This window comes from Zingiber officinale, chromosome 1B (genome assembly GCF_018446385.1).
Source record: "Zingiber officinale cultivar Zhangliang chromosome 1B, Zo_v1.1, whole genome shotgun sequence".
Taxonomy (NCBI): Eukaryota; Viridiplantae; Streptophyta; class Magnoliopsida; order Zingiberales; family Zingiberaceae; genus Zingiber; species Zingiber officinale.
Genome location: NC_055986.1, coordinates 25,030,897 through 25,057,133, shown reverse-complemented (window position 1 = coordinate 25,057,133; position 26,237 = coordinate 25,030,897). Strand labels below are relative to the sequence as shown.

General features: G+C 38.7%; 3 protein-coding genes across 6 annotated transcripts; 2 read left to right on the top strand and 1 right to left on the bottom strand.

The window, feature by feature from the left end:
* The first annotated feature begins 7 nt into the window (after positions 1–7).
* On the top strand, positions 8–5,534 carry LOC122053230 (5-formyltetrahydrofolate cyclo-ligase-like protein COG0212). Of its 2 annotated transcripts, XM_042615187.1 has the most exons (7): positions 8–440; positions 2,398–2,488; positions 3,661–3,887; positions 3,999–4,074; positions 4,177–4,305; positions 4,384–4,556; positions 5,247–5,534. In XM_042615187.1, exons 1-6 carry the CDS (start codon positions 48–50, stop codon positions 4,548–4,550), a joined length of 1,083 nt encoding a protein of 360 aa, XP_042471121.1. In that variant the 5' UTR covers positions 8–47; the 3' UTR covers positions 4,551–4,556; positions 5,247–5,534. The 2 variants fall into 2 exon arrangements, with proteins under 2 accessions (XP_042471121.1, XP_042471111.1); XM_042615177.1 differs by lacking the exon at positions 5,247–5,534 and having other exon boundaries at positions 4,384–4,855.
* A 1,368-nt stretch (positions 5,535–6,902) lies between these two features.
* Positions 6,903–8,302, top strand: LOC122053206 (putative serine/threonine-protein kinase). Its single transcript, XM_042615148.1, has one exon. It carries the CDS (start codon positions 7,053–7,055, stop codon positions 8,181–8,183), a length of 1,131 nt encoding a protein of 376 aa, XP_042471082.1. The 5' UTR covers positions 6,903–7,052; the 3' UTR covers positions 8,184–8,302.
* On the bottom strand, positions 8,251–12,552 carry LOC122053188 (FHA domain-containing protein PS1-like). 3 transcript variants are annotated; one of them, XM_042615139.1, is made up of 8 exons: positions 12,154–12,552; positions 11,885–12,072; positions 11,410–11,808; positions 10,719–11,333; positions 9,351–10,640; positions 9,115–9,271; positions 8,682–9,043; positions 8,251–8,603 (listed from the first exon to the last, which is right to left on the bottom strand). In XM_042615139.1, the coding sequence occupies exons 1-8, from the start codon at positions 12,527–12,529 to the stop codon at positions 8,337–8,339; spliced, it is 3,654 nt and encodes a 1,217-aa protein (XP_042471073.1). In that variant the 5' UTR covers positions 12,530–12,552; the 3' UTR covers positions 8,251–8,336. The 3 variants fall into 3 exon arrangements, with proteins under 3 accessions (XP_042471073.1, XP_042471055.1, XP_042471063.1); XM_042615121.1 differs by having other exon boundaries at positions 9,351–11,333; XM_042615129.1 differs by having other exon boundaries at positions 9,115–9,265; positions 9,351–11,333.
* Between the last annotated feature and the right edge of the window lie 13,685 nt (positions 12,553–26,237).

Below are 26,237 nucleotides of genomic sequence, written 5' to 3'. Positions count from 1 at the left end.
TGAAGTAACAGAGTCACCAACCACTTGATGCCACGTCGCCATCAGATATGCTGCTCTCTCTCCATCGCGTCGCTCGGTGGCCTCCTGCCACTGCTGTCGGCTCCCCTCGAATCCGCCGACCATTCTCGATCACCGGCCCGAGGACGTTGGCATCTGCCGCACGCGCAGGAACGGAGCGCGCCTGCTCCTCCTCTTCTTTCGACCCGCAAGCCTTTGAGGCAGAGAGGATTCGCCTCGACGCGGAGGCACGGGCTTCAATGGCCGCCGTCGCGGTCGTTGTATCCGAAGAGGGCGCCGGCGAAGAAGATCTCAAGGCATGGAAGTGGAAGATCCGGAAGAGGGTGTGGGATCTCTTAGAGTCAGAGAACATCGCGCGAAACCCTCGCCCCGTCCACCACCGAATCCCTAATTTCGACGGCGCGGCTCTAGCCGCTGATCGGGTATTTCCACAATCTGTTTTATCCAACTTTGAATTATATTTCTTTAAAAATTTGATATGAAAAGTTAGCTAATTGATGGTGGAAAGAAAACAAATTTGTTTTTAGATGCAAGAATGGCTGGTTAGATGACAACTTTGTGGAGATCAAAGAAACTGCATAGTTAGGGTTCAAACATATCCTAAGTTGTGTTTGTTCGTAGAATGCTCTATAGACTCCAGCAGGTAGGAGGAATGTTCTGAATATACCATCATTTATTTTATTCCAATCAGATGTAGAACCACAGTGAAAAGTATCTCAGGACTTCACAGTCCAAGGTATCAAGCAGAGTGGATAGTTAGGCTAATGAAGTTCAAACTGGAGATTACAAATTGACACTTGAAGAATAGATAGATGTTCATTGGCCTGCCATCGCCACTGGTAAAGGACACGCTGGGTCAATCAAAGAACGTGAGAAAAATAACCTTTGGTGAGTGTCCTCGAATCAATTTTCATGCCAACCTTGTATCGGAGTGGAAGACTGGAATCATGGCTGTCTATTGGAGACTAATGCGAGAACACTTTAGCCTCTCTGGTTCAGAATCTGATAAATGATTGTAAAGAGTAATGACCAATCAATGGACTGATAGAACCCATTTAATGTGGTTCATCTGGTTGCTGACTAGCTGTTTTAATGAACTCACGCCTTTTTTTTCTGTCACGCCCCGGCCTATAGTTCTCGGTAACTCATTCGGTGAGGGACATAGTTCTAGATAACTCATTCGATATCCCACTCGATGATAGTATAATAGAAGAAATCCTAAGCACCATCTGATAGAATAATCAGAAAATTTATCAACTTTTATAGTTACCTTTCGTTTTCTCGAACAGCAGCCCTAGCTGCTGTCCTTTTCTTGACAGCACCGCCGGAGTTGCCGGAGCTCGCTGGAGCTTACTGAGACGGCCAGCGACGAAGGGAAAACAACCTTAATTGCTGTCATTTTTTTTTCAGCAATCATGGTAACCCGTAGAAGGAATATTTTGATGCTTTGAGTTAATCGACGTGTAATTAAGAGGGCTATTTAAATTGGAACAAAGGTTTATTTAAGAATGTGAAATGGTACGAGATAGTGAGATAAAAAATAACGAGATAAAAAATAATGATCTAATGGCTTGAGTCGTAGATCATGTTTAGACAGCAGCTAGGCTGCTGTTGGAGAAAACGAAAGCTAACTATGGCAGTTAGGGAAGGTTGAAAACAAAGAAGGCTGCTGGGATAGCTCCGGCGAAGGCCACCGCTAGCTCCGGTGGCTGCTGTGCTTTGCTAGAAAAGAGGGCAGCTACTAGGGCTTTGTTTTCCCCTCTTTTCTGGTGGTCCGGCGAGCTCCGGTACACTCCGAGGAGCTCCGACGGTGCTGCCGAGAAGCAGGACAGCAAGGAAGGGGAAGCTTGTTGCTTGTTGCCGTTGAAGAAGAGAAAAGAAGAAGAGAAGGGGTTGCAAGCTTGGAGAAGAAGAACAGGGATGGACCTGCCGTTCGTCGCCGCTGTAGAAAGAAAAAGAAGAATGGGGGGAAGAAGAAAGGGGGAAAAGAAAAGGAATGCGTGCACGTGGATGGGTATGGTGGTGGCAGTGAGACTTTTGCGGTTTTTTTTTTTAATACTTAACATTTTCTGTCATGGATTATCAATGTCAGTTGCTACATACAACATAATAACCCCTGAAAAGTGGAAGCATAAATTATTCTAATTTTTATCAATTCCATATTAGTAGGAGAGTTGTTCAAACTGTGGCTCTACCTTGTTTTCATTTCAAGTCTTCTAAATTTTACATAACAGTTGGGCACGTCACATTCAGGTACCTTTGGCAAGTTTCTAATGCTTCTACCCCTTGGTCTTCTTTGTCTAGTTCAAATTTATAAGTGTTGTTAGTTACATAGAGTTAATGATGTTTCTGAATTATTTAAGTACTTGTGGAATTAAGTTAGGTCAGTTGGATGTATTTGAGAAGGCTGGATGTGTGAAGGTCAATCCTGATTCACCTCAGAAACAAGTCCGCTTGTTGACACTCACAGGTTACCTGATTTTAATTATCTCCATTTTGTGCTATGGTTTTACTAGGTAAACTTTTGTTTTTCTGCAAACAGTAGGACCATACATATACCAACACACTGATTGCAATTCTTTCTTTATTTTTTTTTTAAAATTTTTGGCTCCTTTTTTGCTTCTGTATTAAGATTTTAACAAGTAGTATGTAGTGTTTATTCATAATTTTTAAAAATGTCTAAAATTTCTTTCCTTGATTAAATCAGAATATAACAAATTGACAACAAGAGCACTAAAAGATACCTGTTCCAACTATTTGATGTGGCATTATCTGTGTCTACCGGATGCTATTTTGAGGTATATGATTTCTCCTTTGACTCCGCTTCTTACAGGAGCCATGTTCACGGGACCATCCTTTTTCTTTACTTGAAAACCCTCCCTCAATTCCTCATAAAGTTCCATTATTCAGATCCTAGACAAAAGCCTGCCATAGAAATATAGCTCTACACTTATAGTCCTGCATGAGAATCAGGAAAAAAAAAAAAGAGTTAATAGATGCCTCCACCAGAAGAGTTTTCTCACATAGGGAGCAAATGATGGATGCTTCTTCAGGTGAATTTAAAACTTTTTAAAATTTTCCAGCCTTACAAAATCCATCTCTCTTGAATACAACAAAGGTCAAAGAATTTGCTAATATTCTAGTCATTGTTTTGCACTTCATTTATGTAACTACATTCATGGGCTAATTGATCATTTGCAGAAGTTTTACTTGTTTAGGCCAATGTCCTTAGTGATACTTCTTACAAGTAGGATTTCATAAAGAGTAGAATGCTATCATTGGCATGTTTTTAATGTCTGCACCACACTAGGTGGACTGTGTACCATTGGACACTGTATGGGACAAAGTCCTTGCCAACTGGTTGAAATCTTGTACTTTGTGCGAGCTATATTCTAATAACAAACAGCCCGTTGGATATATATATATATATAGATGTTACAATAAGGAACATTTCTCGATTATCTTATTGTTCCTATCTGTAATATTTTCTGTAGTTTTTGGAGGTGAAGAGTTATTGGAGGCGTGCATATTTTAATACATCTACCAAGTTTAAAATACCAAATCCTTTTATTGGTTCATCTATGACAAACTTTACAGAAGAGCTACCTGTTCTCGAATAAGGTTGCAATGTGGTGTATGCAGGTGGGAAGCAATTGTTGACTCCTCAACCACGACTGAGGACTGGTTTTTTCTCTGTACTAGAATCTGAGGCACTACCTTCTGGGTCAATTTTGGAAGCATGTACTTCTGTAGGAGCTGCAAAATATGGCCGTCCTATTGGCTTGGATGAAAAAATAAAAGTTGATTTGATAGTTATTGGTTCAGTTGCAGTCGATCCAAGAACTGGAGCACGATTGGGCAAGGGCGAGGCAAGTTTTCCATCTTGTTGCAATCAGTCTCCTTCTTTTGCCAATTTATGCTCATTTAATATTGCCATCAGGATATATTTTCATTGCTATAATCTGTCATCTGGCCTGCAGGGCTTTGCAGAACTTGAGTATGGAATGCTGCGATACATGGGAGCTATTGATGACAATACGATGATAGTAACATCCGGTATATACCATACCTCAAGTTCTCCCATTTGTTTTATGATTTGCCGCTTCTTTAATCCTTTTATCCACAGTAGCAATCACTAAACCTTATATATGTTCCCAGTTCATGATAAGCAATTGGTGAATGATGATATCCCAGTGGATAAGCTCTTGGTTCATGATGTGCCGGTTGACATTATCTGCACTCCAACTCAGGTCATCTACACCAACACAAAAATACCAAAGCCACAAGGTACCATAGTTGAATTCCTCCATTTCACTTCCCTAATCAAATTTCAATGTGATTCTAAAAAGTGACTGCACATACAAGGAATCTATTGGGAAAAGTTATCTCCAGAAAAGTTGGGTCAAATTCGAATTCTTCAAGAGCTGAAGAAACGCATAGAGCAAGGGACTGGGCAGCTGCTACCTACTGGGCCTTCCGAAAAGCTTCCTCCGATAGCGGCCTGCAATCGCAGACGCAGACGCAGCCGGTAGTTTCATGTAAGCACTCTATTTTCTAACTCCCTTGTTTTACGCACATCACACTGAGCTGATAGTTTCTGCTATCGTAATGTGTCATTTTGACCACCATTGAAATGACTATGGAATTTTTGTTCTTAACCTGAGAATGTTGTATTAATTTTGTTTGGGTTATTCCTGTAGAATAGGTTATAGTTATTTATGCTGATGAATTGAGTTTTTTTTATTTAAAGTGTTCAGTTTTCGTTTAAAACAATGTAATTGTTGTTCAAAACTATTTTGCTATCTATTTAAATTGTTCTATTTGTTTATTTAGGTTATAGAAACCTAGTTATGCATTTAATTTTTAGGTAAATAATGTGTTTTATCATATAGCTATTACTCGAAAATATATATCATTTTGATATAATAAATGCTTTTAGAATAAGCTCTATGCGCCAATTGCTATGAAAGGAATAGCTATTTTCCACCCGGCATGGTGTGGTGGTCATTTTTAGGTAAATAATGTGTTTTATCATATAACTATTACTCAGAAAATATATATCATTTTGATGTAATAAATGCTTTTAGAATAGCTATGTGGGCCAATTGCTATGAAAGGAATAGCTATTTCCATCTAGCATAGTGTGGTGGTAAAATAAATGATTAATTGGGTAACGTTGAGTCTGGGATGATCTGTCTGGTTTTATAAAAGTTTTTCATTGGTACCAGGATAAATCGAGAAATGCTCGTAACAGGCAGCCCAGGAGTCCAGGCAGTCCAGGAGTCCAACATTTTTTAGTTACGTGTCCCATTTGAAGGGAAATTTCTTATAAATTCGCTATAGCATGATGTGGTGGTAAGTGGCATGGTGTGATGGCAAATGACAGAGTGTTATTCCTATGCAATCAGGATTCAAAACTTATACAATGCATACATATGAAGTTTGAACAACTAATGGCGCTCAGGCGGCATGTAATAAGCCACCTTACATTTTAGATTTACTTAGTAGTAAAATATTGAGTCGAACCGTCCACTCCAGATTTAGTCGTAAGTTGGATGCCAGATATAAAAAAATAGCTATTTTTTTTAATAAAAAATAGCTATATAAACATTCTTATGTTTCATTATCAAAATAAACTTAGGCTACCATTCCCATGACAAATTGCATCGGAAAGCAAGGTTTTTGTTTCTTAATGATAAAATTCGATCTCACATAACACGTTAGCTGTGCTCCCGAGCCCTGATGCAAGGACAAGGCGTTGAAGTAGTTTCTTACGCACTTACCATTACAATCTCAACTATAACATACTATATCTATATATATATATATTATGTTGTTCTAGTGGGATGAAAAATCTAATTGACTGCAGGGTGAAAAGTCGCTTACACTTCTGTGGGGTTATGACGATAGTTTCTCAAACAGTAAGATAGAATCTACTGCAGAAAATCAAGCTGTGGTTTTAATGTTAATAGCAAATGGTCGAAATTAAATTGCCGAAGTTGACATTAATCTGCTTCAGGAATAGTGTTTCTACATCAGCATCTACAGGATAGGGAAATTCAAACAAGTTGGGCTTGTCAACTGTCAACCTTTCAATGTTCTAACAAGTTTATCTTACCTGAATGTGAATGATTTATTAGGCTGCACAAAGATATTTTTTTTTTGAAAGTGGTATATTTTTTTGAAAGTGGTATATCTTTTTTTCAGTGTTTTGAAAACTGGGTCGGTCATCGAACCGGTGAGGTGTTCAGCTTGAAATTTTTGAGGCTCGACCGGTCAAACCGATGGTTCAATCATATATATATATATACCTCACTAGTCATCGAACCGGTGAGGTGTTCAGCTTGAAATTTTTGAGGCTCGACCGGTCAAACCGATGGTTCAATCATATATATATATACCTCACCAGTCATCGAACCGATGAGGTGTTCAGCTTGAAATTTTTGAGGCTCGACCGATCAAACCGATGGTTCAATCATATATATATATATATATATATATATATATATATATATATATATATATATATATATCATGTTTTAATAATTAAAAATTATACTTCAATCCTAGTTGGACTGGCGATTTTGATAGATTTTGAACAGTTTTGACCGGATTTGAGAGATTTTTGACTGATTTTTTTATTTTTTCGATTTTGGTAATTGATCAGACTGGATCAAGGATCGGTTCGTGATTCAACCGGTCAGACCGACCGATCCGGTTTTCTCAACACTGCTTTTTTTTCCCCTTAAGCACAATGTAGTTAGATCATAATTAATTGTATTTGCAAAGTGATCGATCCGGCGTGAAAGCAGAAGAGTGAAACAACACAAAGCAATTGACTTCGAGAGAAGACCGAAGACTTTTCACAAACAGAAAGCGAGCATACCCTAACAAAACGCGGGGCGCGGAGTCGGCTTGCTCGCAAAATGACGCTCCCGTCGCCTTCCTTGTCCTCCCTCTTAACGTTTCTTTCAAGCAATCGAGGCCCATCATTCAAACCCTCGTCTTGACCCCAATTCGAGTCCACTGCGGCCATGGTGTCGCCTCTCCAAGTGCTGATCGCCACTGTAGCTAGTTTCATCTTCGTCTCCCTCCTTTTCGTCGTCATCCTCCTCCTCTGCAGTCGCCGCTTTGAGTCCCGCCGTTCGGGTCCCCTAATCGAATCCGCCGTCGAGGACTCGCCGGTCCTCCGCTCGCTTGGCCGTCCCGGCGCCTTGTCCATTTCCTACGCCGACGGCGAGAGCAGCACCTTGTACGACCCGTCCCTGGACCAGATCTCCATGTCGGAGTTGGCCGCGGCCACCAGGAACTTCGCGGCGGACGGCATCATCGGCGACGGCAGCTTCGGGTTCGTCTACAAGGCGCGGCTCTCGTCGGGCGCCACGGTCGCGGTGAAGCGGCTCTCCGCGGACGCCGCGCACGGCGTGCGCGAGTTCAAGGCGGAGATGGACACCCTAGGGCCGATCCGCCACCCAAACCTGGTGCGCATGCTAGGGTTTTGCGTCGCGGGCCGCGACCGCCTGCTGATCTACGAGTACGTCGAGCACGGCAGCCTGGACGAGTGGCTGCACGAGACGGACGCCGAGGGGCATCCCCGGCGGCTTCCTTGGCCGACGCGGCTGGGCATCGTGCGCGGAGTGGCAGCGGGGCTGGCCTTTCTCCACGAGGGCTGCCGCCCGGCGGTGATCCACCGCGACATCAAGGCCAGCAACGTGCTGCTGGACGAGGGGTTTGGGGCGCGCATCACCGACTTCGGACTGGCGCGGCTGGTGGAGGCGCCCCGCACGCACGTGTCGACCCAGGTAGCGGGGACGGTGGGGTACATGGCGCCGGAGTACTGGGAAGGGGCGACGGCGGCCACGGTGAAGGGGGACGTGTACAGCTTCGGGATACTGATGCTGGAGGTGGCGACGGGGCGACGGCCGAACCTGGGTGTGCGACAGGAGGGGGGCGCCAGAGGGAAAGAGATGCTGCTGGTAAACTGGGTGCGCCGGATGGTAGAGCAGGGGCGGATCCCGGAGATTCTAGACCGCGAGATGGGGAGCGAAGGTGTAGTGGAGAGCGAGGTGAGGGCATACTTGGAAGTGGCCTTCCACTGCACCGAAGAGCATTCCAGGAACAGGCCCGCCATGGGAGAAGTTGTAGCTGCCTTAAACCTTCTCTAAACTTTTTATAAAAAAATATGTTCGATGATATTTTTGATTCTTAACCAGAGTATCACAAACTAAGCTGTGGTTGTAATACTTCTTACTTGCAACTGTATGAAAACACAAGTTCAGGCACATGTTTTACAGTGTCATGTTCCATAAATTTAATCCTCACTCACTGCCTGTGAATGGAAAGGTAGAGTTCGTTTGGGCAAACTGGGCATTGTGAAGCAGTATCAGCTTCAACCCTTTCACGTCCGCAGGTGCTTTGCCTACTTTTCTTAAAGGTTCTGGATGGAGATGGTTATTGAATAGGGCAGTATCAGTGGAGCAGGACCAAGTTGATCCTCTCGGGCTGCTGTTCGCCCATAGGAACCTCTTTGAAAATGGATTCACGAGACTCGCGCGGAAATCCTTGGGTGATTCGCTTAGCAACCCCTGAAAAGAAGACGATTTTTCTCAGCTCTGACCATTCCGCGGCCACAGTTGGGAAAAGTATAAATTTGAAATTCGTACCTCTGCCATGGCTTTGATCTTTAGCGTGATGCTGTTGGATAGGATGACAAATTGTCCGTCCCTTTTCCTGTTCTTGAAAAAGAGTGCGGAATCAAGGATGTGGTCTTCTGCAGTCGGGGAAACAATGTCTGTCAAGTTTCCGCAGGAGGAGAAAGATGATTTAGGGCCAGTAAACAATGGTGACCGAGGTGAAATGGGAGGGGTTGGTGCTGCTGGCAGAGTCTCAAACGAGCTCTGGACATGAATCCACCAGCTCACGTTCACCATGCATTTTTCTATCCATTGCAGTGCTTTGGATGCCATTTTTGTTGATTTGCTGAAAAAACTCTCACGCCGCTTGAGGCAATCAAGTTCCCTTAATACTGAGAAAAAAAAATACATAGCATCAGCCAACTCTGAGGATGTCGAACAAGGTAAGAATTCAGCTGCTTACCAATTTGAGGAATGATGAGATGAGTCCCTTTTAATCCCTCTAAAAGTCGTAAGGACTTTGTTGATTCTTCATCTAGGAAGCAATTTGCATCGACGACAAGGTGCCAGATTTTCCTCTCCTCTGTTTTATGGAGCACTTCACCGCCCATGGGCTGTGTCTTAAATTTTCATTGACATTAACAAAATGATCCATTGATAAAATCAAGTTGCAGGCAAAGAACGAAAGAGGGAACTTACAATAGATCGATTATTCAGTTGGCATTTTGTGACCAGGTCATCTTCAATGGAAACAGAATTACCCTTGGAAGGCTTCATCGAATGTAGAGCATCATTAGGTTTTGAAGGAGTATTATTCAGCAGAGACTGCAACGGAATCCTTTCAACTCTTTTCTTCATGATCTCCTTTTCAATTCTTGCACAAGTATTATTAAGAAGCAGTTCTTTTGACTTTAGAGATACCGAAATTTCAGGCGTCATATTCTCCTTGTTGCAAGGAAATGCTTCTTCATTGTCTTGAACTACCAGAGGAGTCCGACTTGAGGTTTTCCTTGATTTCTTACCCTTGCAAGATTCCATGATAGAGTTTTCTTTATCAATATGAATGTCTTCTAACCAACATGAACTTGCAATCAACTCTTGCTGATCAGATTTTGCTGCAGATATATTAGCTTTCAATGTTTTCTGGCTCTTAAAGCTGTTAGCTGAAGGGATAATAGCATTTTGCTCAACCTTAGATTGTTCTACAACGCCTAAGGATTGATGCAGAATTCGAGGGCTCCTCTTCATAATCTTGCGGCGCGATGACATTGGGGTGACATTCTCCTTGTCTGAATCAAAAAATTCTTCTCTGATTTGCTTCTTCTCTCCTTCATTGTCAAATAGCACTCTACAGAGTTTATCCTCTCTTTTGGTTTGCTCAAAAACATGGTGGTTTTCCTTATCAACACCTTCACTCTCAGTTTTTGCATGTTGAACTTTCTTCTTATCTCTTTCAGTGTCAAGGCTAAGGAAGCCAAGCGATTTCATCTTGCTCCTCCTCGATAAGAGGCTAGATGATGCTCTCCTCTTATCAGACCTCTTTGGGGTCAGATGCTCTGGCTCTGATGACAGATTAGTAACAGACAAAACCTGAGGGTTTGAGTACTCTATTGGTGCAGCTGAACGAGGGCTTGTGCTCTCAACTTCTGGCTCTCTCCTTAATGGCCTCTGATGCTTTGCTTCCTGTGATTGAGGTGATGGATTCAAAATTTCGCTAGAGTCCACTACCATAGTTGACATAAAGGATCCAATAGATTCCGCCATTGGTGAAGAAGAATCGAAGGTTGAGTTCTCGACTGCAGACTCCTTCCTTGGCGGGCCCTGACGATTCATTTCTTCTGGCAGAGATGATGAGTTGAAAATTTCGTTGGAAGCAACTACCACAGCTGACATCAAAGATCCAAAAGATTCGACCATTGGTGCAGCAGAATGGAAGCTTGAGTTTTCAACTTCTGGCACCTTCCTTGCTGGGCTATGATGCTCCATTTTCTGTGACAGAGGTGATGAGTTCAAAATTTTACTCGAGTTCACTACCACAGTTGACATCAAAGATGCAATAGAATCTACCATTGTTGCAACAGAATGGAAGCTTGAGCTCTCAATTTCTGACTCCTTCCAAACCGGGCTCGGATGCTGCATATCCTGTGGCAGAGTTGATGAATTCATAATTTTGATCGAGTCCACTGCTACAGTTGACATCAGAGATCCATTAGATTCCATCATTGGTGAATTACAATGGAAGCTTGAGTTCTCAACTTGGAGCTCCTTCCTCTGTGGACTGTGATTCTCCCTTTCTGGTGGCATAGATGAGTTCAAATTCTTAATTGGCGCAGTAGAAAGGAAGCTTGAGCTCTCAGCTTCTGTCTCCTTCCTCGTAGGGCTCTGCTTCTCCGTTTCCATTGGCGCAACCAAAAGGAAACCTAAGTTCTCAACTTCCAACTCCTTTGAAGCGGTTTGGTGCTCAGTTATTGATGGCAGAAGCGACGAATTCAAAACTTCTTTTGGCGCAGCAGAAAGAAATTTTGATCTTTGTACTCCAGTCACCTTCCTCTCTGGGCTCAGCTGCGCTATTCCCGGTAGCAAAGGTGATGAACTCAAAACTTCCGACAAAGGCGGTGCAGAAGGGATTACATTGGACAATAGCAAAGCATGGTCTCCAGCGAGTGACTCTCCACAATCCTCCTGAAAGATCAAACTTCAAGCAAAGATTGCACAAAAGACGACATTTTTATTGAGATCAAAGGACTTGAATCAATACCTGATAAGTTTCTTTTTTGCCTTCAAGGGCAGGCTCTTCTTTTGGCACAACAGAAAGAAAGCTTGATCTCTGTACTTCCGTCACCTTCCCGTCTGGGCTCCGCAGCTCCATTCCTATTGGCGCAACAGAAGGGAAACCTAAGTTCTCAATTTCCAACTCCTTTGAAGCGCTTTGGTTTTCCGTTATTGATGGAAGAAGTGATGAATTCAAAACTTCTTCTGGCGCAGAAGAAAGCAAATTTGATCTTTGTACTTCAGTCACCTTCCTCTCTGGGCTCCGCTGCGCTATTCCAGGTGGCAAAGGTGATGAACTCGAAACTTCCGGCAAAGGCGGTGCAGACGGGATTACATTGGGCAACAGCAAATCATAACCTCCAGCAAGTAACTCTCCACAATCCTCCTGAAAGATCAAACTTCAAGCAAAAATTGCACAAAAGACGACATTTTTATTGAGATCAAAGGACTTGAATCAATGCCTGATAAGTTTCTTCTTTGCCTTCAAGGACAGGTTCCAACGGGTTCTCCATTTCCATCGCCTGGCTCACCGAGAGCCACTGAAGCCTATAAAACCTCGTCGAAGCACCAAACCTCAGTGAATCGCCATCCACCATGTCCACAGTAGTGTTCGGCGCGATCCTAGTTCCCGAAATCCACGTTCCATGAACTGTACACAGAAAGCAATGGACGAATAATGAATAACTACATCATGAAGAATGGGGCAAAAAACTAGACATTTAATAATCACCGGATGAGAGATCAATGACGGATAACTTTTGCTTGGAAGGAACAAGGCGGGCGGCGAGGTGGATGCGGCTGACGCTGGGGTGATCCAAGACGATATGGCAATTGGGGTGCCGGCCAAAGAGGATCGGACCGTCTTTATCTTCATCTTCATTTTCATTTCCCTCCCTTCTTCCTCGGAGTAACCGATCGCGAGGGCTGGCGTTGCCTCCGGCTTTCTCCATGTGCGGCGGCGGAGGGGGGAGGTTGAGGAAGATATACTTTCGGATGCTACCTTTCTTGAAGACGGAAAGAAGGGCAATTTTGGACTCCTCCTCTTCCACCAAAGCACTCAATCTCTTCTCGTCCGCCATAGTTCCTAGGGTTTGCTTGGAATCCATTCGGGCTCTAACAATTGTATTCCCAGGAGAAAAAAAAAGAGAGACCTTTTTTTCCTATTATAAACAAAAAGGATTCGACCGTTGGCCTCCACCTCTGCAACGGCTAGTTGAGACAAGTCCTGAGCGTATTATTTGACTTTGTTTTCAATCCTAATCGGCATCCGTTACGCGTCCCAATTCATAACGGATGAATGGAGTCGGAAGGGCCCCCACCTTATGATCAATGCGGGAACTCGCGTTTGTCCAATAAAATAGCAATTAAGATCTCATGTGCATTCGTAACGGATGTCTACACTATTTCATCAAATAAAAAAAAATTAAGCAGATAGGAAAACTTTTAAAATATTTAAAGCACACATCCTAATTTTAAAATTATTAAATTACATATCCAATTTTATTTTTATCTTGTTATTATTCCCAAGTGATTGTTATAATTATCAGTTCAGATTATCTTGTTATTATTCCCAAGTGATTGTTATAATTATCACTTCAGATCCTCTGCTCCTAAATCTCTTAGTCCCAGTATCTCCTGTCGATCCAATGAACTAGATTACATCTCAAGGCATCATGATATCCTTAAGATGTGTGTAGTATCCTCGTGATGTGCAAGGCATCCTTGAGATGTAATCTGGTTCGTCCGATCAGTAAGGGGACACGGGGACAGAGAAATTTGGGGACAGAGGATCCGAACTCTATAATGATAGCAATCAAATCCATTAATTTTACCGCTTAAAAAAATAACTGATTTATATTTAAAAAATCAATATAGTAGGTCAAATTAATATTTGAGAGTATTTATATAATTAGAAGAACTAGATAAAATATAGGATATGATTTTGCGTCATTCTGAGCTCTCTAAGTCCATTAGCCAAATAAGAAACTTTTGTGAGGTCAGGTCGGTCGCCCCAGGTTCGACGTTACCTAACCTGCACTAACAAAATAAGATTAATGATGAATAATTCCATTGTAATTCCATTAGTGTAGGCGTTTAGTGATAGAATTACGACGGGAAATAATTTTTGTCAAGAGCTAATTAGTTAGAAAAAAGTTTACCGACAAAATTGTAGATTTCGTCGAGTCGATAATCATCGACGAATAAATTTCCGTAGTTATTATTTTCCGACGGGAAATGAACTTCCGTAGCAAATACCATCGACAGAATCATTAATTTCGTCAGTATTTCATAATAGGATTTACCGACAGAATCACCGATTTCGTCGATAAGTCGCTTCGATTTTTACTTACGGAATATTCATCTCCAGCGGTACTCTATAATAGGATTTACCGATGGAAATAGTGCTTCCATCAGTAAGTCGTTTCAATATTTACCAATGGAATATCCTATTCCATTGGTAATGAAAAAAAAAATCAAGGCACATTTATATTTAGGCTCTAACCTATTTACAATTTTCATATATAAAAGAAACAATCACAAACAATGACATTTCATACATACAAACGATTTAAAGTGTTCCACAATCCACACAATCACATTTCACATTTATCCATACATTTATACAATCACATTTCACAATCCACATATACAAACACATTTTCATACATTTTAACAAATACATTTCATACAATTCATAATATCACTAACACAAATAAACTAACATTCATACTACCAAACATCCATGCAAACAAACTAATAGAAAGTATCTAAATATCCATAATAGAAGCAATCCTAATCATCTAAAACAAATAAAATCTAAATATTCATACAAACAAGCATCCATACAAACAAACCAATATAAAAAAAACTAAATTATTCATCCATATCCATAATCCAAATAGTTTATCTATATATGAAATCTTAGATAAAGTCAAATACGATAGATGTATATCATATTTATATATAAATAAAAATGTTGCATATATGTATAACCAATTTTGATACTTGGATAGAAGAAATGAGTAAATAATGATCATCAATATCAATAGGCCAGTGGACTCCTGATACATATAATACAATATTTGGAAATTAGCATATTAGATTATTAAAACAGAATAAATATATTTTACATGATTTATATATGATAAAAAAATTGAGTTATAGTTGAACAAACCTGAGAAAAAGCTAATCAACAGGATATGATAGATCCTGAGTCTTTTGTGAATCAAAATGACATAAAACTGGTGGCGAGGGCAAATTAGCTATGAGCGCTCGCATATGAGCCATGAGAACATCATGATCCTTGGCTCACTTCCGATCCTCCTTGGCTCACCTCTGATCGTCCTTGGCTCTCCTCTACTCCTCAGTAGTCATCTACCAATCCATCCTTTGATCCATTGAGGCAATTTGAGTGTGCAGTTCTTAAATTTTTCGTCATAAAGACTATATCTCAGTAGAAGAAGAGGACGAGGAACCATCACGACTACTAGGAGTCCTCAAACGATCAAATGTGACTTTAGCTTGGGAGCCAAGGTTGTAAAGGGTGGAGTTTTTTTGTCTATCCACCGACAACATCATAATAAATCTCATTTAGTGCCTCGGTAGATAGAGGTTGTGACCCCCCCCCCCCTCTCTGCTGGTGCCTGAGATGTTTGAGTCACTCTGTTTGAATAATAGAAATATTATTCAATTTGATCACAAGTACTAAAGTTAATCAAGATAGAAATAATTAAATGCAATAAAGTAAATAATCTTACATGTATGACTTTCAATCTAGAATCAACAAATGTGTCATCTTTCTTCTTTTTGGTCTTAAGAAAAACCTCCATACAAATATGTTGGTGAGCTAGTTCAGGTTCCTGCATATATAAATAATTTGGGACAAAATATACAAATTTAACAACAAATACAAAATTTACTTATTTAACTTTAAATTAAATTCACCAGATCCATGACATGCTCAATAATAGATTTGGATCCTGACGTATGCTGAGCTAGGGGTGTTCATTTGGATCAGTTTGGGTTATTTGGATTATTCGATTCAGGTTATTCAGATTTTATAGTTTTCTAAATTCAACTAAGAATCAAACCGAATTAATTATAAACCAAAACGAATTACCCGAAACTAATTTGGGTTATTCGATTCGGGTATCAATTAACCCAATTTTTTTTTTCATTTCAAATTTTCAATGTTTTTCAAATAAATAAACTCCAAATAATTTACATTTACAAATAAATAAACTCTAAAGTTCATAAAATAGTTTCATTCAATATAAGAAAAAAATACATGCACATTCCAAAGATTCCAATAATATACTAAAAAATTATAAAATATAAATTAATTCCTTATTCGGGTTTGTGGACTATTTAGATTGGAAGTTATATCCAAAACCAAACCATTAACCCAATTAATATTTCGAGTTAGTTCATTCAACTGACCCAAATTTTATTGAACCGAACCAAATAACTCAAATGTTATTTAGATCGGGCGGGTTAATGGATTGACCCAAATAATGAACACCCCTATGTTGAGCAGTTCCGGTGCTCGAGCCACCTGACTTTGTATTTCTATTGCTCAAGCCTTTTTTTAGCATTTTGTTGCCATCTTTGTGTAGCCCAAGTAGTCGTCCATGCACTCCATATCTCGACTGACACATAAGCTGACCTGGTGCCCTTCTTTCTGATATAATAAAGATGGTCTCTATAAAGTTTGGCATAACAACTATTTCATGTATCTTTAAATAGTTTCTCGTGCCTTTCCTCCTGTGTATATCTTTTCTACAATTATAAGTTAAAAATTTATTATATTAAAGGATAAATATATTAACTAAATATCAAATATACTTACGATAAATTCATTATAATAAAATGACTTTATCTCATGATCTACATGCCTCCATGTAGTACAAGAAGCGCAGACTTATTCTTTGAATTTATCAATGATAAATGTAGCAACTCAATATCCATAAGGGGTAAACATGTAAAAAAAATATTAAGGTATGAGAAATATTATAAAGAAAGTGATATATAAACTTAAATTACTAATAACAAAAAATATTTACAAGTCTCTAACAACTCGTAGCACCTTGTAGCCACGGAGTGTTACTGCTTGTTGCTCTACCATAATAATGCCAACAAATTACATTACAACACATTATAATAAAGTTCACTGACATGATAATATAAATACAAAACAATATGGAAGCATAACTTACTTGATTAATAATAATGCTAATATTTAATTATCATTAATATATGACTAATCTCCCTCAACAGTTACTAAGTCCTCATCGCTAGACTCTGTTAGTTCAACAAGATCCTCATTGTTGGACATCTCTCCATCATCTATATTCTTGTAAGTAACATTAACATCTATAAGTAATTGAGATGTGGATTTGAGTTGTGAATCAATTGAATGTCTCTCCACTTCGGCATTTTGAAATATATCATGGTTCTGAGTAGTTATGGTGTTAAATATTTCTATAGTCGAGCTAGGCTTTATTCGACAAACAGACAGCCATTCACTAGATCTTCTTCTCTTCATAGGGCATTCAAAATAGAAAACTTGACCTGCTTGTACCCCTAAAATGAAATGTTCAAACTTATTGAACCTTTTGCTTACATTAACCTTAACTAAATTATAATTTGGATGTATTCTGGTACCTGTTCTATGAACATTCAAATAACGCACACCTTTTTATAGGCAATATATGATATTCAACCTCTAAGATTTCATCAAGTCAACCATAGTAATCAAACTCAATGTTACTATTGTTCATAGATCCTTTAACGCATACATTAGAATTATAGATTAATCTCCGTAAATCTCATTATGCCATGTGGAATTTGAGGTCATTAACATAGTAACTAGAGTACACCTTTATTTTATGGAGGGGTCATGATGTAATATTCATTATTTTATCATCTTGCATATTTGATATTCTACGATATTTCACCTATAAAAATAGCTATGATATAAATTAGGACACTTCTTAATAGACATGAACTAAAAAATTTCACATATTCTCTAACTTACATATGTTTGAAATCATAATGTAAATTCGGCCTCTAACTTTGTAGCTACCTCACTTACACAATTGATGGATTTTGTAGATATAATTATCATTCGTATAAGCTGAGAAAGAATGTAATTTCAAAACAATTGGGATATCAAGCAAACAAATTAAATAGAGGATAAATGTTTGATTAGAGAAGTTAACTTACTTTATATATGGTTTGATCTATTTATAGTTTAAGAGTATGTATGTTCTTGTAGCATGGTATTCTTCTTGGGTTAACCATCTAAAAAGTGATGCACCCATTAGCTTACCGGGAAACTTAAAAATAGAAAGCATTGATAGGTCTATCGGCTGAGGAGCATCATCAGAATTTCTAGGACACTTGCGATGCCTTGGTTTCACACTATTAGCAAAATAATAGGAGTAAAAAGAAGATATTTTTAATGAGATAAACATTACATATTGACCCCTCAACTCTTGCTTATTACAAACATTATTCTTTAATTTTTCTCACAAATCGTTTGAATAGATACATCTATCTATGCTACATAAGACCAGTTATTTATGTCTTGTATGGTAAATGTACTAGTAGATGTTCCATTGAATCAAAGAAATTGGGTGGAAATATACACTCTAGCTTACATAATATGAGAGGAATGTATATTTATAGCTGAAGCATATCATCCATCATAATACACCTCACTGTCAAATCTCTAAAAAATAGACTAAATTCTGTAAGTGTTTGCCAAACATTTTAAGGAAGTAAGTCATAGAAAGCTACTAGAATAAGTCTTTGCATTAATACATGATAGTTATGACTTTTCATTTCAAACATCTTTACATGTTCATATCCATGCATCGAGCCATATTTGAGACATACCTATTTGAAAATTTTATTTCTTTCAACCAATTACATAAAACTTGCTTACCATCTTTATCCAATGTATAACAAGCCTTTGAAAATCTATTGGTTATTTTATTCTAATGTAACTCTAGTTTGTTGATTAGTTCTTTTAATTCCTCATGTAATTTTACAGTATCTTTAGTTCTTCAGGAACGTTCATCACAGTGTTAAAGATATTATCAAAAAAAATTTCTCAATATGCATGACATCTAAATTATGTCGAATAAATAGATACTTCTAATATGACAACTGCTAAAAAATACTCTTTTTGTACCAATCACACTTGCACATCCTAACACTATATTTTTTTTATCTCATCAGAACCAGATTGAGATACTGGTAAAAATCTATAACTGTCTATTTGCTCAATGATTTATTCACCTGAAACATGGACTGTTGGAGAAGGTTTTCTGAATACAACATTCTTTAGATTTTTTTTTATTTCGCTTGAAAGAGTGATCAACTGGTAAAAATTTAAGGTGATTATTAAACCAAGATACCTTCACACTGTAAGGTAATGAAAATACATCAGACTCTATCATACAGTATGGGTATGCTAATTTACCAGTCGTCATCCTAACAACATTGAGTATGTTGGGAAATCATTGATCATCTATAATAATGCAACATGAAATCTAAAATTAGTTTTACTTGCAACATCATAAGTCATTGACCCTACATTTCATAATTCATTCAACTTGACAATTAGAGGTTGCAAAAAAATATCTATCTCTTCTTTGGGATTGGTTGAACCAAGAATAAACACAGTAAGGAACATAAATTCATCTTTCATACAAATCCACGACATTAAATTGTATAGTAATATAACTGATCAAGATGAATATTATTGCCCCGACTGACCAAATGGTTGAAATTCATTTGTAGAAAGTCTCAATGTCACATTACATAGTTCCATTACAAAAGAGGAAAATACAACATCAAGATGCTTCCATGTAGGAAAATCACAAGGATGACACATTAAACTTTATTCATAATCATGCTCATGATGTCACATCATGCGACAAGTTGTAGCAGCAGATGCATACAAGCATTAAAGTTTAGCAATTAACAAAAAATAATACATCACTTTCCAAGTAATTTTTTTCTTCTTCTTCCCTAGTATACGAGTGTTGGGGTATACCCGATAGGGTATGCGCTTAACACATTTTGCAAAACATGTAGTGGAAGCAAAAAATATGATAATAAAATTATTTTATTATAACACACACACCACACACATGAAAGATACAATCATGCAGACATAATTGTAAAATTAAAACTTAAGAATAATAATTATTCTAGGAGTACCTTACGGATGATGTGTAAAGGAAGGACATCAACTTTAGTGACGTCCATAAACCTCACCTCTATTTGTGTCCACGTCGAGTTCTTCAAGACAACTCCAATGGGCAACAAGGTTCATCTTCGATTGGTACTAGCCAAGCGTGGAGGTGATGTGATCCAAGAGAAGGCAAAAGAAGAGAAAGTTGAGGAAGAAAAACTTCTTCCTTGGCTTTTCGTGGCGGCGGTAAAGAGAGGAGAGAGAGAGAGGGAGGCTAGGTTTCCAAAAACCTAAACTCATGAATAATGAATTGGTCATTAATTTTCTCCCTTCTATATCAATATATAGGTTCTCTTGATGAGTTGGATTAAAAAGTTCAAACCCGGTCCAAATTTGTTAACCAAAATTTGGGTCAATAACCTCTTGATTTGGTTCACAAACAACCTAACTTGTTTTAAACAAAACCAATTTGGTTCACTACTAAAATAAATAGGGTCTAATTCTTCCATAAGAGATGTGGCTCATCCATGCTTCCGTTTCAACAAAATATCTTCCATATTTGCCCTTCATCTGGTCTAACCAAACATCTTATGATTTGAAATTGAATTCTTAAACTTGTTTTATGTCTTTTAGATACTCATAGTGCATGTGACCCAATAGGTTCATGGTTTATCTTGGTTGTCCATAATTAACTATTATAGATCGATCGTGAGTGACACCTAGTAGTAAATCATGATCCCTAATAATAAAAAAAAAAATCATAGTTGCTTCCATAACTAGTTCTGAACTCTTCAACAATTACAGTGAGTCATGTTTTGTTCCTTTCACTCATATTATACCTACTTGGTTTAGGACATGGTCATGTGTCTATCCCCACTAGACTAACTACATCACACCTAGTTCAAGTAATATTTACTCGTCTTGTGGATTCAAATTACTCCTACATGTATCTAAGTGTCTCATACTCTTAACATATGATGTTTTGTAAAGATTTTGAGTAATAATCCTGACAAGTGATCATAAGATATACGTCTTCTCTCAAGGAGCGATGAATCCTCTATGGGCTATCTAAACACTTTCAAGTACTTTGATTTATACCCAATCATCTCGAGTTCACATCTCCAAGGAGATGCTTTGATTAAGATGTCAAAGCATAAGCCTCAATGAACAAGGTGATTTGAATATCTCAAGTCAAAGAAAACTTGCACTCGAGCTACAGTAAGTACTATTGGTGTAGTTTGCACTAACGGTCTAACTGAGGCTTTGATGAATGACAAGTGAGTTAAGTTAGGTATTTTTGTGATATGATTATTTCACCAAGTGTACAGGAATTGATGGTCTAAAGGACCAGACACCAGGCAGAAATCCAGCTAGGTACGCAGGACCAGATAGTTGGTGCGAAGTCTAGATAGGTCAACGAGCTGACCAGATATCTGGTAGAAAGACTGATTGGGTCGGTGGGACCAGACAACCAGCAGAAGTCTAGTTGGGTTTGTAGACCGGATAGCTGGCATGAAGACCTGGTGGGTCAAGAGGCTAGTCAACCAATAGTAAATTGGTAAGTAAAGGTAAGTCACTGAAGGAGAGCGACTAAGTAAATATGCATACCGATTGAGGGACAGTAGTTGTCAGTCCAGGTTAGGTCCATTTTGGATCCCTAATATGAGACTTTGACTAGTTCCTGGTCCTGGGAGGACAGGAGCTCATTACTACTTCTTATTATCATTGTACTAACTTTATTTTGTATGTTAGATGTTTTAGATTTGGATTAACATAACTTGCAGGGCAAAAGGAGCAAAAAGCCTTCGGATGAACAATACATGAAGGCACCTTCAGGTATTAGAAGGTGTCTTCACACTGTTCATAGAAGGCGCCTTCAATGGCTTGAAGGCACCTTCCAAGGGATAAATTTTAGACCCCGTCATAGATAAGGCACAGCGAAATCAGGATCAAATTTACCATATTGAAGGCACCTTCAATAGCTATGGAAGGCGCCTTCTATGCCCTTTATAAGGTAGTCTCGACCAAACAACTACTATAAAACACTAGAGGGGGGGGGGGTGAATAGCGCTCGTGACTTTCACTTTCGTTTTAGAAGATTAAGAGTAGAATGCAGTGGAAATATATAAGATAATTGCAAACACGCAAACACCAAGTTTGTTACTTGGTTTGGAGCCTAGGGTGACTCTTACTCCAAGGCCCACGCTCGTTGAGCGTTTACTTTGGGAAATCACTATAAGTTCGCAAAAGTTATAGTTTAGAGTACAACAATTAAGTACAGTAAGAAAATATACCAACAACTTAAGAATAGGAAATTCGAAGCTTCAGGTCGTCGGTGTCTTGCTACAGTTTATCGGATGGTTCGTTGAGCAGTGCACGGAAGATGGATCGTATTTTCGCTATTGTCCTAAGCTGCTGCTCGAGACTGCCTTATAAGGGCCATGGAGGGTGCCTCCAACATCATGGAGGGTGCCCTCATCCGCGCCGAATCCGCAGCGTGGATGAGCTCCGACCAAGTCGTTGCCTATTCACCTGAGGGCACCTCCAACCCCATAGAGGGCACCCTCGCACCAAGTCTAGGGCGCCCTCAAGCTCCATGAGGGTGCCCTCGTACCTTGCTGCGAGGTCGTCTTTGTATGCGACCCGAGGCGCCTCCAAGCTCCCTAGAGGGCGCCTCGGGTACTGCTCATCTAAGGTAAGGATGTCCAATTTGCTTCCTATAAAATACGTTAGTCTAACAAATCAGCATACCCTGCAAAATAAAGTTAGCACAATATAGACATGTAAAATGAAGCATTTGACAAACATCGGACTGTCCGATTCTGACTTCGGATTCCCGTCCGAAAATCCTACTGTTCCCTCACTGGGGAATGAGTCCTCACCTACATCACTCAAGAGAGTATACTTGTTGCCAGACCGGTCTTCCAGATCGACTGGACTTTTGCTTAGCGCCCGAGGCTCCAGGACTTTCTACTAGATGTTCACTCCACGACCCGCCCAGTCTTCCACCTGGTTCGCGACATTAAGACTTTTCACCTAAAGTCCCTGACTCTAGGACTTTTTCCTGAAGCCCTTGTTGGTTGCTACTCGGAAAATCTAATGGTTCCACTGTACAAAAATTTTGTACAAAGGTCTGAACCTTTTCCTAGCTACCATATGTTCTTTTAAATTAAACTTGGATCGTCTGCGGAACTTAACACGTTTGATCCAAAGTTTAATCTATTTGTTCTTTTAGCTTTAGACTCAGATCTCCTGCAGAACTTAACACGTTCGATCCAAATCACCTAGGTTATTAATTTCATTAAATATTAATTTCCAAAATTGGCTTCCAGTACTGACGTGGCCAGGCACATGACCTTCTTGGATATGTGAACAACCACCACCGACTAGACAAAGCCTTTTAAGGAAAGTTAATATTTAATTTCCTTAAATAACTTTAGGACAACCGAAAAGAACAATCAAATCACAAGGAAAAGAAAAAAAAAATAAAAGAACACAACATCGAAAACAAATTCGAAATACTAGAATCGCATGCCTCTTGTATTTGGTATTATTTCCAAAAATAACTTGTATGATGCGGAAAGGAAAAATACTAGTTATACCTTTTAGAAAGACCTCTTGATCTTCTACCGTATTCCTCTTCTAACCTCGGACGTTGTGTGGGCAAGGATCTTCCGAGATGAGAACCACCAAGCACCTTCTTCTTCCTTACAAGTTTCGGCCATCAATACTTCTCCTAGGATGAAGCGGTTCGGCCACGACCATCATGCTCCAAGGGATGCTAGAAACAAAGCTTTCTTTCTCTCCTTCTTCTTCTTCTTCTCCAAACTTGATCCGGCCACCATATGAATCTCCACAAGAAGTATGAGGTTCGGCCATCAAAGAGAAGAGAGGAGGAGAGGATGGCCGGCCACACCAAGGAAGAAAAAGAAGGAGAAAATAGAATAGAGTTGTTCACCTTGAAGCCTTCTCTACCCCCTCTTTTATAATCCTTGGTCTTGGCAAATAAGGAAAATTTAATAAAAACTTCCTTAATTCTTTTACCATTGAAAAGGAAAATTTATTTAATTAAAAACAATTTTTCTTTTCAATTTACAATGGCCGGCCACACCATAAAATTTCCAAGCAAATAAAATTTTAAACACAAATTAAAACTTCCTTATTTGCTTCCGGAAATTTATAAAAAATTTCTCCACTAATTTTTCCCTTCATGATTGGTTAATAAAAAGGAAATTTTATAAATTAAAAGCTTTCTTTTAACATGTGGATAAAAAGAAAGTTATCTCTAAAAATTAAAATCTCTTTTAATCTACAAATAAGGAAAGATATTAAATCTTTTCTTAATCTTTTGTAGAAACTAATAAAAGAGAATTTTTAATTTTTAAACTTTCTTTTAAATAATAAACATGATTAATAGGAAAGTTTTTACCAAAATTAAAATCAACCTTTTAATCTACAAATAAGGAAAGAGATTTAGCTCTTCTCTTAATCTTTTGTAGAATCTTATAAAAGGAAAGATTTAAATTTTTAAACTCTCTTTTAAATCATGTTATCCACATAAGAAAATTTTAAAAAATAAAAATACTTTTATTTAAATTTGGGTCGGCCACACCAAGCTTGAACCCAAGCTAGGGTCGGCCACCTTGAAGCACCCATGAACCAAACTTTGGCCGGCCCTAGCTTGGTCGGCCCCTATGGGATGGGTAAGAAGGTGGGTATAGGTGGGTATAGTACTCTATAATTAAGAGACTACGATAGGGACCGAGAGGAGGAATTGGTTTTGGTCTCCCGATAAAATTAAGCATCCCGTGTTCGCCCCGAACACACAACTTAATTTTATCAATAATAATTCATTCCACTAGAGAACTATTATTGAACTACCGCACCAATCCCAAATTATATTTTGGGCTCCTTCTTATTATGAGTGTGTTAGTCTCTCTGTGTTTAAGATGTCGAATGTCCACTAATTAAGTAAGTTACCGACAACTCACTTAATTAATATCTAGCTCCAAGAGTAGTACCACTCAACTTCATCATCATGTCGGACTAAGTCCACCTGCAGGGTTTAACATGACAATCCTTATGAGCTCCTCTTGGGGACATTCTCAATCTAGATCACTAGGACACAATTTCCTTCTATAATCAACAACACACACTATAAGTGATATCATTTCCCAACTTATCGGGCTTATTGATTTATCGAACTAAATCTCACCCATTGATAAATTAAAGAAATAAATATCAAATATATGTGCTTGTTATTATATTAGGATTAAGAGCACACACTTCCATAATAACTGAGGTCTTTGTTCCTTTATAAAGTCAGTATAAAAGAAACGACCTCAAATGGTCTTACTCAATACACTCTAAGTGTACTAGTGTAATTATATAGTTAAGATAAACTAATACTTAATTACACTCACTACCAATGGTGGTTTGTTCCTTTCCATCTTGGTCGCGAGCTACTGTTTATAATTTATAAGGAACCGATAACATGATCTTCTGTGTGTGACACCACACACCATGTTATCTACAATATAAATTAATTGAACAATTACATTTATCATAAATGTAGACATTTGACCAATGTGATTCTTATTTCTAGATAAATGTTTATACCAAAAGCTAGGCTTTTAGTATACATCCTAACAATCTCCCACTTATACTAAAAGACTAAGCTGCTATATCTGCTACCATACATCTGATTCCCAAACCTTCAACATGCCCATCAAAAGCTCTTGCCTTAAGGGCTTTAGTGAAAGGATCTTCTAGGTTATCACTTGATGCAATCTAGGCAGCAACAACTTTTTCTCGTTTATACGATTTCTCGTATTGGGTGGTACTTGCGCTCTATTGCGTTTACTTGCCTTATAGACTTATGGTTTTCTTCGAGTTTGCTACTGCACCACTATTATTACAATGAATTGTAATAATCTTTGGGCAAACCAGAAATCATATCTAAGTCCATCTTGAGGTTATTGAGTCATTTAGCTTTTATGGCTACCTCAGAGGCTTGCCATATACTCAGCTTCTATGGTGGAGTCCAGAAAAACACCTATGCTTATCACTCTTCCATAGTTATGACTTTTCCTCCTAAAGTAAACATAAAACCCGGAGGTTGACTTATTATTGTCCCTATCTGATTGGAAGTCAAAATTTGTGCAACCCACAGGGACCAAATTAACTGCCTTGTAAACTAGCATATAATCTCTAGTGCCTCTAAGGTACTTTAATATATGCTTTACTGCAGTCCAATGTCCTTGTCTAGGGTTACTTTGATATCTGTTAAATATGCCCGTGGCAAAACAGATTTCTGATCTCGTGCATAGCATACATTAGGCTGTCTATCTTTCGAAGCATAAAGAACTGCCTACATGTCCTCAATCTCCTTTGATGTCATCGGAGACATCTCTTTAGATAAAGACACTCCATGCTTAAAAAGTAGAAAACCTTTCTTGGAGTTTTGCATGCTAAAACGAGCTTGTTATATAAAGCTTGATATAAGCACAACATTCTTTTCTTGCGAACCTTGTTCCAAAGAATATGTGCTTATTTTCCTAAGTCCTTTATAACGAATTGCTTGGACAACCATACCCTTACTTCCGATA